This window comes from Hyla sarda, chromosome 7 (genome assembly GCF_029499605.1).
Source record: "Hyla sarda isolate aHylSar1 chromosome 7, aHylSar1.hap1, whole genome shotgun sequence".
NCBI lineage: Eukaryota > Metazoa > Chordata > Amphibia > Anura > Hylidae > Hyla > Hyla sarda.
In genome coordinates, this window is record NC_079195.1 from 190,231,383 (window position 1) to 190,244,018 (window position 12,636).

Genomic DNA, 12,636 nt, shown 5'->3' on the forward strand with positions numbered 1-12,636 from the left:
ACTATCAAACTGAGGGAAGCAGTTTGAAACAACAGTGACCATTTAAGTTTTAAAAATGTATCAGACAGATGGAGATCATTCTCACACTCAATAAACCCACAGCAAATTTTGCACCATTTTCATTGTCTAGTTAAACTTTGTTTGTTTTTTCTATAAATAATACAAAGAAAAAATCATGCCAGGTCCTTCCATTAGTTACTTCAAAGAGCAACATGGATCTGTTAAAAAGAAACCTTTTTAATAAAGTGACCTGACCTAGGTCTTCTACAACTGCTGTGCCATCCTCTTTTATGGTACGCTTACATGTACGCAGATTTGATGAGATTTGATGCGCAGGATTTAATGCACAGGATTTTCTGCTGCAGATTTCAATGTAAACTAAATGAGGCAGGGTTCACATCACATTTTTTAACCAATACGGGACCGCATACGGCTGGGGGGAGCTAAAACCTTGCGCTCCCGTCCCTGCCGTATGTCGCCCGTATGTAATTCATTTAAATGATCCAAGCGGAGTGAAACGCTGACTCCGGTCGGCTCATTTTTGCCCCATATGCGGTTTTCCACTGGACCTCAGGTGTGGGGGGTAACCACATACTGGGCAAAAATGAGCCGACCGGAGTCAGCGTTTCATCCCGGTCGGCTCATTGAAATGAATTCCATACGGACGGCATACGGCAGGGATACGGGAGCGCAAGGTTTTAGCACCCCCCAGCCGTATGCGGTCCCGTATTGGTAAAAACATGATGTGAACCCAGCCTAACTGAGCACAGTTTGTAATCGGCAGTTACAAATTCTGTGCATCAAATCTGCACAGGATCCTGCATGTGTGAACATACTCTTAAGAATAGAGCCAACTAATGACTTTCCAACTTTTTTCATCTTCCAAATATTGCTTCATTATTGGCTGTAAGCTCATATGGACAGGATGTAGTTTTCAATTTCTATTTTGCATTTGCATCATATAATGTGTGATAAGGCATTGCGCCATGGCTGCCACTGCAGCTTAGTTTCACAATTGTGGCATATTTCAGGTTGCAACACAACCACGTTCCCTTTCATTGCAATGCAGACATACAAATAGTGATCTTATCTCTAACCAAAGTGGCAGCAGAACATTAAAGTCAACTCATCCATTAGGGCCCTCATTCAACTAAAACTGCAATCTCTGAATCCTTTAAATAAGCAGAGCAACAGTAGCACAGCTAGGCTCAGTTGGTACATTATCTACTAAAATGCCAAAATGTAATATTTTCCCAATTGTTATAAACATTATGGGTTGCCCATAGCAACCAATCAGATCGCTTCTTTCATTTTTCAGAGGCCTTCTCAATAATGAAAGAAGTGATCTGATTGGTTGCTGTGGGTAAGTCAGCAACTTTTCCTCTGGGTGGGTTTTGATAAATATTAACGTTTTGCACTAGAAAATTCATTAAATTCTCACATCTTGGCATGGGCACAAGTAGGTCCAACATCTTTTGAGACAGATTTGGCCAAATTGCCAGGATTTCTTTTTGCAGCTCTGCATCCAGTTGTTGTCGGTCAGCTCCACCTGGAAGAACAAGATTGAAAAGAACCAATGAATGCCAAAATTAACATCAGATTTTGGGTGAAATAAGTCCCAGCTCAGTACCAATTGAGATGTACGTTTAAAACTGGACTACTTGCTAAGAACATGCAGTCTGATATCCTCCTTTAAAAGGTTGTACATATCAAACTGTATGTCCCTAACAATCTGAATGTTTCCGATTAGTTCAAACTTTAAGTTTAGCCCACATTAATACTAAGATTTTCCTAAAAATATTATATTATATTGTTTTATTATCCTTCAAACTTTTTTTTAAAACATCTCTATGGTTCAGGACTACAAACACATGAGTTGTCTGATACTGTAGACATTCGTCTTTCCAGGTACCATACAGTACACTTCATAGTTAGACTCTATCAGCTATCGACAAGTGGGAGATGCACAGAACATCCAATTAGGAAAAAGGGAACATACTTCACATTACATCTATTATGACATTTTTGGAAATTATTATTTTTTTTAATATCTTACCTTTGGCTATTTTGACATCCAGTGCTGTCCGGATTAGAGCCATAAGGGTGGATGTGAAATGCACTGTCATATCCTCTGTTACTGGCATATTCATCAGCACCAATCTCTGTACAAAAACACCGGGCGCCCAAGATATGGGATATCGACAAGGGGTCCCAAAGCAAACAAGCACACATAGGCACATAATCACTACACCATACACAGAACGAGCATGAAGACATCACTCTCCAAACTTCCCTCCTTATCCCCCAGCTCCACCCTACACCAGATAACTAAAATAGGTAAAATAACAGAGGGAGCATGCATGTTCTAACCTAACTATAGGTCATACCCAGCTATTTAAAGGTAAAGGGTGTTGGTATTGCTGGACAGCACACAAACAAGGCAAAGGTTAAACTGTCCAGAACCAGCTGGTTAGAGACTTATTTCCTAGTGATATAATTATGGTCTTGCAGTCATCAAGTCTACAAAGTAAATCTATGAGATATTTAAAAAAAAAAAAGACATTTAAGGTGCAACTATTAGAATATTAAAAATAAAAGTAATGGCAATGCTCAAAGGAAGTTTGTCAGCAGTTTTAGCCGTGAAAACTAATGGTAGTCCTGAACAGAGGCCAGGGAAAGGAGTAGAACTCGCAACTTGCACAACCAACAAAAATGTTTACTCTCCTGGCTAGTTCTCTGTAGGTGGGCTTTCCTTCTTAGATGTGCTAAACTACAGTATTGAGTGCCTCCTCTTAGCCATTATTGACAGCTCTAGAAGTCTTCTGATTGAACACTTGAGCTGTGAATCATAGCTGAGGGGAGGGGCTAGAGAAACTCAAATACAAGGAGTTTGGTGCAGCTAACAAGAAGAGCCCACCTCCTGGACACTTGCCTTGGTAGTGGTTGGGAGATTAAAGGGATACTCCCCTGCCCCAGCATTCCGAACATTTTGTTCTGAACGTTTGGAGCTTGAGGCGGGGGTTGTGACATCATGACCACGCCCCCTTGTGATGTCACACCACGCCCCCTCAATGCAAGTCTATGGGAGGGGGCATGACTAGCATCACGTTCCCTTCCATAGACTTGCATTGAGGGGGCTTGACGTGACGTCACGAGGGGCATGGCCGTGATGTCACGACCCCAGTCGCCCACACTCAGCATTCCAAATGAACGCCGGGTGTTGCACAGAGATCGTGGGGGTCCCAGCGGCAGAACTCCTGCGATCAGACATCTAATCCCCTATCCTTTTGATAGAGGATAAGATGTCTAGGGGCGAAGTACCCCTTTAAATAACATTTTTCTTTGGCATGTAGGTTTCATGACCAAAACACCAGGTATGGTTCAACTTCCTTCCAAAATCTCTGTACAGGGCTAAAAAATGATTTTTAAAAATGTAAACTAAGTGTTACCTATCAATGTTTTTGTATATGAAAATTTGGACATAACCTTGGCTTTTTTTTTTTTGGGGGGGGGGGTGTCACAAAAAAGTAAAGTTTTCTTTTAGTTAGCTTTAAAATGTAGTCTTGTTTAAGCATTTAACCAATAGTCTCCCTAAACTATTTATTTTTATCCAAATGGGTTGACAGGTCTAAGTTGATTCATTAATATATCTTTATAATAGTAGTAGCTCTATAACTGATCTAGAACACAAAATCCTCTGAATAGAATTTAGAATGCTAAAGGAGCATATGAACCTTCTGCGCGCTGTGTTATCATTGTTATCAAGATAAAAACAGATGTATTAAAGATACGCTCTAAAAATATATGCAGAAACTAAACGGCACAGAACTATAGACTTAAAAACAAGATGGTATAAAATTGGACATGCGGCCAACCCTCTAAAAATTAGATTGCATTATCATTAAATAGCTTAGGGTGCCCTGATCACACGCCTTTTTACAGTTTTTAATATGCCCATGAGGGTTTTTAATTAGTCTGACAATTCAGGGAATCAGTCAGATGGGCATGAGCTGAAATTGAATAATGAGAGTGAATATCCGGTGATGGGCGGGATTCTACAGTCAGGCATACATGCCCCTCAGTGTACAAGTCACACACCCCCTGACTGTATAATCCCTCCCATCACCCGATAGCCCCATTTTAAAAATTTCAGCTCACGCCCACCTGACTGGTTACCTAAATTGTCAGACAAACTATAAACCCTCATATCTCAGGAATCTGAGGACATATCAAGAATCTGTAAAAAGGTGTTTAATAAGGGCACAGTAAGCTATTTAGTGACATTGTTTGGGGTTAGCCACAGGTCCTCTTTAAAGGGGTACTCCTCTGCCCCAGCGTTGGGAACATTTTGTTCCGAACGCTGGGTGCGGGCTGCAGGGGTCGTGACGTCATGGCCTCGTGATGTCACACCATGCCCCCTCAATGCAAGTCTATGGGAGGGGGCGTGGCTGTCACCACACCCCCTCCCATAGACTTGCATTGAATGGGCATAGCATGGCAACCCCTGCAGCCCGTATCCAGTGTTGGGAACAAAATGTTCCCAATGCTGGGGCAGTGGAGTACCCCTTTAAATGTTGTTTCCATCATGCTTGCTAAAAGAACTAAGCATAGGTGTTACTGTAACCTCTTGTTCTAATTCTATGGCAGAAAACCCTTTAGCAATCAAAGCTATGGAGCCCTGGCCTTAATACAAAATAAGATGCACATTCGTGACTGTTTGAACATCCTAACTATCTAAGGATTATAGTAAAGGGACAGCTGTTCGGTACTTCTACAGAGTAGCCAGAGATAAAAAAAAATTGTCCAGTAAGTTGACATTTTAAGGAATTGGGCAGAACACTCATAGGGATATGTCTGGACTGTATTGTATTCTTAATGAAAGTTAAGACTGACAAACAAGAAATGCATGATAATACAATGTATAAACCAGGGGCATACACCCAACTTCCCAGCATTAAAGTATGTGCTTGGATTCACCTCTACCTTATAAGCCACTTTATTGGGACATCTTTTTCCAAGGCCTAATGGCGGTGACATGAGAGTCAGCATGTCATACATCTCTGTATAATGGATACGGCCACTGGTTATGGACAGGAGGAGCCAGAGAAGGAGGAAGGGAGTGAAGTGAGAACAATGGCGCAAGCAGTGAAGGGACAAAAGAAGAGCACGGCATATCCAAGGAAGCAAAAACCAAACCAACAAGAAAAGAATAACAAACAAATGTAAAAACAAACAGAAAACAGAAAAGAAAGAGGGAAACAGAAGAGAAGACGAAGGGGTTATTAAATGCCTTAACCCCAGGAGTAGATTCAGGCGGGGTTATACCGCACTCATGCCCTCAATTAGACCTTTTCCACCCACACCCAATTCGTCTCTTCTGTTTTTTTTTTTTTCGAGGAATCCTACTTCTCTATTGCAAGGATGTTGCAAGCAAGTCAGATACTTGTCTCCAGGCTCAGCTTCAGCAAACAGCTTCTCACGTACCAGCCGTCTCCATAATACTTACAGCCAGCTGCTACTACTGAGCTGAGAATATTGGGGGAGCCGTGTATCCCATCTGGGTATCAGTTAACTTTAACCAGAGGGTGCAGCTGTGATAATAGACTGTAAAGTAGGGAACCCGCAGTTGCTTCCTCCTGGCTGTGTGATGCTTCCTCCTGGCATGCACCAGTGCAAAGCATGCTCCGGAATGCATATAAGGAAAGTTTTCATGCCTTCTTCCTAAAAGTTCCTTCTGCTCATGCTAAGTTGCAGATTTCAGACTCAACCAGCTGCTGCCCAACACCAGTAACCCTGGACCTCTGGGTAGTGTGGATTCTTGAGATTATTAATATACATCTCAGATTCACAGACCCTAAGAATGATCAATTTACTTCTATTTCCATCCACATAGTTCAGTAGTACAGTTTTAACTGGCTATCAAAGCTACTTTATACTGTTCCCTATAATATTCCTAAGGTTAACAGGTACTCCGCTGCCCCAGCGCTGGGGATTCTTTTTCCAAATGCTTGGCGCAGGCGGCAGGGGGGTCATGATGTCACGACCATGCCCCTCGTGATGTCACATCATGCCCCCTCAATGCAAGTCTAAGGGACGGGGCGTGGTGGCTACACCCCCTCCCATAGACTTGCATTGAGGGGGTGTGGTGTGACATCACGAGGGGCATGGCCATGACATCACAACCCCAGCCACCCGCACCCAGCGTTCTAAATGAGCTTGCAGGGGTCAGACATCTTATCCCCTATCCTTTAGTTAGGGGATAAGATGTCTAGGGTTGGAGTACCCCTTTAACCCTTCTTTCTATACCACTTTGTCCTGATACATTAAACCTATAATCTCAAAACAATTACAGAACTATATTTGCATGTTCTTGAGTCCCAGGGCCTAGCTTGGGTGCAGCTGCTGATTTTGTGGGGCTGTTAGGGTGTGTATATCACTATATAAACCTGGAGGCAGCAGCCCGAGGTCCCTGGCATGGTGCAGTAGTGGAGCGGTGGAGGGGAAGGGACAGTTAGGTAAAGGGAGAGGTGGGAAGGTAGAGGTAAGCTATGCCCTTGCTGAGTGGAAAGGGCTGAGAGACTGGGCACCAAACCTTGCATGCCACCCTGTAGGGGCAGTTCTCTCCTAGGCCGAGCGGAGGCGAGATGACTCGGACTAATTTGTACATATCCTTATAGGGTATCCTGCCACTGGAAGAGAAGCACAGGCATGTTAAACAGAGCACAGCTCAAAATCATGAAGCTGGAGATACTGCCATGGCCAGAGGCAAACCCCCCCACAACTTCAATCACTGCACCATGAGAGCTCCTGGGGCAGCAATGTCAAACCCAGATACTGCAACAAGGCTGCAGGTGATTCTGGGACATAGACAAGGGCATTGACAAGGAAAGGAAACAAATAAAAAGTAATCGATACTGTGGAATAATACAGTTTGTAAAATGAAGACTAGTAAAGAAATATTGGACACTTGTTTGAACGTTTATAGAATCTATACTATACATTTAGGGGGAGATTTATCAAAACCTGTGCAGAGGAAAACTTGCCCAGTTGCCCATAGCAACCAATCAGATCGTTTCTTTCATTTTTCACAGGCCTTCATAAAAAGGAAAGCAGCAAGCTGATTGGTTGCTATGGGCAACTGGGCAAGTTTTCCTCTGCACAGGTTTTGATAAATCTCCCCTTTAAACTTTTTGGAAGCTAAATATACTGTAGCAATTTTAGGAAGGTAAAATTATTTACCATGCTGCTCTGTCATATTCAGCCCAGATCCGAACAAACTCATCCAGATGATGCGGACCCAAGATGGAAGAGTCTCTTGTCAAGTATTCAAAGTTGTCCATTATGACAGCAACAAATAGATTTAACATCTAAGGATTACACAAAAACATATATACATTTATAATAATTATATATGTTTATTACAATATTGCAACATACTACATGGGATGGGTCATTTTTGGAGCTAATAATAAAATCAAGAATGTCAATCTGTATGACTCAAATAACTGTTTGGAAAGTCCAACCAAGTACATTTCACTGGTGAAAGATTGAGAAATCAACATATCATATCTCTCTACCTATGCCATGTGCACTCTACTACTCTCTACTAGCACTACATGTATATTATGTCTACTGTTCATGTACTACTCTCTATATTGTGTACATGTGCAGTGCTGCTCTCTACCTTCACTATACTTACTGTACCTCTAACCATCTTAATTACATGTACTGCACTGCTCCCTACCTGAACTACAGGTACAGTACTGCTCTCCACCTGAACTACATGCACAGTACTGCTCTCCACTTGAACTACGTGTACTGTACTGCTCTCCACCTGAATTACAATGTAATGTACTACTCTCCAACAGAACCGCATATACTGTGTTGCTCTCCACCTGAACTACATGTACTGTACTACTTTCCACCTGAACTACATATACTATACTGCTGTCCACCTGAACTACATATACTGAACTACTCTCCACCTGGACTACATGTAATGTACTACTCTCCACCTGAACTACATGTACTGTACTGCTCTTCACCTGAATTACATGTAATATACTGCTCTCCACCGGAACTACATGTACTGTACTACTCTCCACCTGAACTACATATATTGTACTACTCTCCACCTGAACTACATATACTGTACTACTCTCCACCTGGACTACATGTACTGTACTACTCTCCACCTGAACTACATATACTATACTGCTCTCCACCTGAACTACATATACTGTACTGCTCTCCACCTTAACTACATGTACTGTACTACTCTCCACCTGAACTACATATACGGTACTGCTCTCCACCTTAACTGCATGTACTGTACTGCTCTCCACCTGAATTACATGTACTTTACTACTCTCTACGTGAACTACATATACTGTACTACTCTCCACCTGAACTACATATACTGTACTTCTTTCCACCTGAATTAAATGTACTTTACTACTCTCCACCTGAACTACATGTACTGTACTGCTCTCCACCTGAACTACATATACTGTGTTGCTCTCCATCTGAACTTCAACTAGATACACTGTACTGCTCTCCAACTGAACTACATGTACTTTACTAATCTCCACCGGAACTATGTGTACTGTACTGCACTACTCTCCACCTGAACTGCATATACTGTACTACTCTCCACCTGAACTATATATACTGTGCTGTTCTCCACCTGAATTACATGTAATGTACTGCTCTCCACCTGATGTATATGTACTGCACTGCTCTCCGCTGGAGATGAGCAAATCAAATCTGACAAATCCGAATTTGTTACAAATTTCAATAAAAATTTGATTAGCAACAAATGCGAATATTGCTAAGATTCTATTGCGCGAATCACTTCATTAAACACCATTTAGTGTGGTCCAGCCTCCAGGGCAAGGAATCCTGGGAAGGAGGGAACAAGGGTAGGCAGAATAAACCTGAATCACATGCAGCATGCAGCCTATCAGCAGTCAGTCACCCCTGTGATGTCACAGCCCTATATAATCGGAAGCCATATTGCGGCCAGTCACTTCATCCTTAAACTGCAGATAGATAGATAGGGACTGACAGCCCTGTGTGTTACAAAGAAAAGCTTTTTCCAGCAGCGATTTACCTCCTAGTCAAGTCAGTGTTCTGTTGGATAGAGAGCAGTTTGTTTGTAACACATTCTTACTGAAGCGAAACACCTCCCATTCACTGTCTACAGCATTCTATTATAAAGTGGATCAGAAAGCAGTGTGTTGCACAGAAAAACAGCAGCGATTCATCTCAAGCAAAAATCCTGCCTAGAAGCACTGATAGGGAAGGGAGTGAGAGAGTGAAATTTTGGCTGTAGTACAAAGCGGCTGTGTGCTGCAGCACTGGTGTATACTACTGGTGTTGTGTACAAAACTTTTTTAAGCATACTGTAGCTCATTTTTTTGCCCTCATAAGTGCATACCACATACGTACATCTAAGTGTTGTACCATTTTGTTCCTGATAAAGTCTCAAGGGCCTACATACTGTGAAAGGACAGTCAAAAGTACTCACAAGCTGGTGTTGTATACAAAAACATTTTTTTCACTAAAATGTTGGTTTTCACCCAAATTTCACATTTTTAAAGGGTCAATAGCAGAAAAGACCCCCCAAAATTAGTAACCCATCACTTCTGAGTATGAATGTACCCCATAAGTGAACCTGAAGATCACTACGGGCGAACTACAATGCTCAGAAGAGAAGGAGTCATATTTGGCTTTTTGAGAGCAAATTTTGCTCGGGGGGCATGTTGCAATTAGGAAGCCCCTATGGTGCCAGGACAGCAAAAAAAAACACATGCCATGCCATTTTGGAAACTAGACCCCTTGAGGAACGTAACAAGGAATAAAGTGAGCCTTAATAGGGGTTTTACGACTTTTGCATATGTAAAGAAAAAAAAATTTTCACTAAAATGTGGGTTTCCCCCCAAACTTCACATTTTTGCAAGGGTTAATTGCAGAAAAGACCCCCCAAAATTTGTAATCCCATCTCTTCTGAGTACGGAAATACCCCATAAGTGGACCTGAAGTGCACTGCGGGTGAACTACAATGCTCAGAATAGAAGGTGTCATATTTGGCTTTTTGAGAGCAAATTTTGCTCGGGGGGGCAAGTCGCATTTAGGAAGCCCCTATGGTGCCTGGACAGCAAAAAAAAAAACACATGGCATACCATTTTGGAAAATAGACCCCTCACAGAATGTAATGAGGGGTACAGTGAGCATTTACCCCCCACTGGTGTCTGACAGATCTTTGGAACAGTGGGCTGTGTAAAATTTTTCATTTTCACGGACCACTGTTCCAAAGATCCGTCAGACACCTGTGGGGTGTAAATTCTCACTGCACCCCTTATTACATTCCGTGAGGGGTGTAGTTTCCAAAATGGGGTCACATGTGGGTGTGTTATTTTTTGGGGGGTTGTCAGAACCGCTGTAACTATCAGCTACCCCTGTGCAAATCACCTCAAATGTACATGGCGCACTCTCCCTTCTGGGCCTTGTTGTGTGCCCCCAGAGCACTTTGCGCCCACATATGGGGTACCTCCGTACTCGGGAGAAATTGCATTATAAATTTTGGGGGGGGGGCGTTTTTCCCTTTTACCTCTTGTGAAAATGAAAAGTATAGGGCAACACCAGCATGTTAGTATAAAAATTTTTATTTTTTTGCACTAGCATGCTGGTGTAGACCCCAACTGTTCCTTTTCATAAGGGGTAAAAGGAGAAAAAGCCCCCTAAAATTTGTTAGGCAATTTCTCCCGAGTACGGCGATACCCCATATGTGACCCTATACTGTTGCCTTGAAATACAACAGGACTCCAAAGTGAGAGCGCCATGCGCATTTGAGGCCTGAATTAGGGACTTGCATAGGGGTGTTCTATGCCAGTGATTCCCAAACAGGGTGCCTCCAGCTGTTGTAAAACTCCCAGCATGCTTGGACAGTCAATTGCTGTCCAGAAATGCTGGGAGTTTTTGTTTTGCAACAGCTGGAGGCTCCATCTTAGAAACACTGCCGTACAATACGTTTTTCATTTTTATTGGGGAAGGGGGGTGGTAGGGGGGGCAGTGTACGTGTGTATATGTAGTGTTTTACTCTTTATTTTATGTTAGTGTAGTGTAGTGTTTTTAGGTTACATTCCCACTGGAGGCAGATTACACTGAGTCTCCCGCTAGGAGTTTGAGCTGCAGCGGAAAATTTGCTGCAGCTCAAACTTGAAGCGGGGAACTCACTGTAATCTGCCGCCAGTGTGAATGTAGCCTGTACGTTCACTTGGGAGGGGGGTCAAAACTACAACTCCCAGCATGGACTGACAGACCATGCATGCTGGGAGTTGTAGTTTTGCAACAGCTGGAGGCACACTGGTTGGAAAACCTTGAGTTAGGTTCTATGACCTAACTCAGTATTTCCCAACCAGTGTGCCTCCAGCTGTTGCAAAACTACAACTCCCAGAATGATTGCGGAAGGGCATGCTGGGAGATGTAGTTATGCAACGGCTAGAGACACGGAAGTACAACTCCCAGCCGTTGCCTTATGCTGTTCCTGAATGCTGGGAGTTGTAGTTCAGGTTCAGGTTGTAAATCACTGTCCAGTGGTCTCTAAACTGTGGCCCTCCAGATGTTGCAAAACTACAACTCGCAGCATGCCCAGACAGCAAACTGCTGTCTGGGCATGCTGAGAGTTGTAGTTTTGCAACATCTGGAGGGCTACAGTTTGAGACCACTGCTACAGTTTGAGACTACTGATCTACAACCTGAACCCCTCTAAATATTGCAAAACTACAAGTACCAGCATGCCCACACAGCAAACAGCTGTCTGGGCATGCTGGGAGTTGTAGTTTTGCAACACCTGGAGGGCCACGGTTTAGAGACCACTGTAAACTGTGGCCCTCCGGATGTTGCTAGGCAAAAACTCACCTGGCAGGACCCGCATGAATAGCTGCCGCCGCTGCCGCACGTGGGGGATCCCCGCATGGAGGATCGCGCTCCGGGATCGGGGATCCAGGTAAGGGACCTTCGGCGCCGATCCCTGGACAGTTCCCCCGTTTTGCCAGGACACCGATAGGTGGGCAAAGCGGGGGAACCGAACTTTAACACCCCCCCCCCTCCCCTGGTCTGCTATCCGTCGGTCGCTCGGGCCAAACAATAGCCACCAAACTCCTATCCCTTCAGGGGGATCGAGGGTATCTCGGACACCCCCGATCCAATCGCGCAGATCGCAGGTCTGAATTGACCTGTGATTTGGGCCCATCGCGGTCATGGGGGGGGGTCTCAGGACCCCTCTCGGCGATGTGCCGGGATGCCTGCTATTAGATAACAGCAGTCATCCCTCCCGGAACCCCACACCGTACATGTACGTCGCTCGTCGTGAAGGGGTTAAGCATACTGTAGTGCATTTTTCTGCCCTCATAAGTGCATACCACATACGTACATGTTCGTGATAAAGTCTTAAGGGCCTAGTTACTGTAAAAGGCCAACCAAAAGTACACACCTGCTGCTGTTCTAGACAAATACTGTTTTAAGCGTATTGAAGCATATTGTATTCCCCTCATATACACACTAAGTATGTCAGGCAGAGGAGAAGTGCCAGGACATGCACAGAGGAGTGACAGAGGCCGAAATTCGTAAAGT

The 12,636-nt window shown here is 43.6% G+C and overlaps 1 protein-coding gene across 1 annotated transcript in view; it reads right to left on the reverse strand.

Moving 5' to 3' along the window:
• CACNA1E (calcium voltage-gated channel subunit alpha1 E) overlaps nucleotides 1-12,636 on the reverse strand; it is an 877,957-nt gene that overhangs the window by 55,672 nt on the left and 809,649 nt on the right. The window contains exons 39-42 of the mRNA XM_056531933.1: nucleotides 7,240-7,367; nucleotides 4,984-5,080; nucleotides 2,057-2,162; nucleotides 1,442-1,549 (exon numbers count right to left, since the gene is read on the reverse strand). Of these exons, the coding sequence (XP_056387908.1) occupies nucleotides 1,442-1,549; nucleotides 2,057-2,162; nucleotides 4,984-5,080; nucleotides 7,240-7,367 (439 nt within the window). The remainder of the gene's footprint in view (nucleotides 1-1,441; nucleotides 1,550-2,056; nucleotides 2,163-4,983; nucleotides 5,081-7,239; nucleotides 7,368-12,636) is intronic.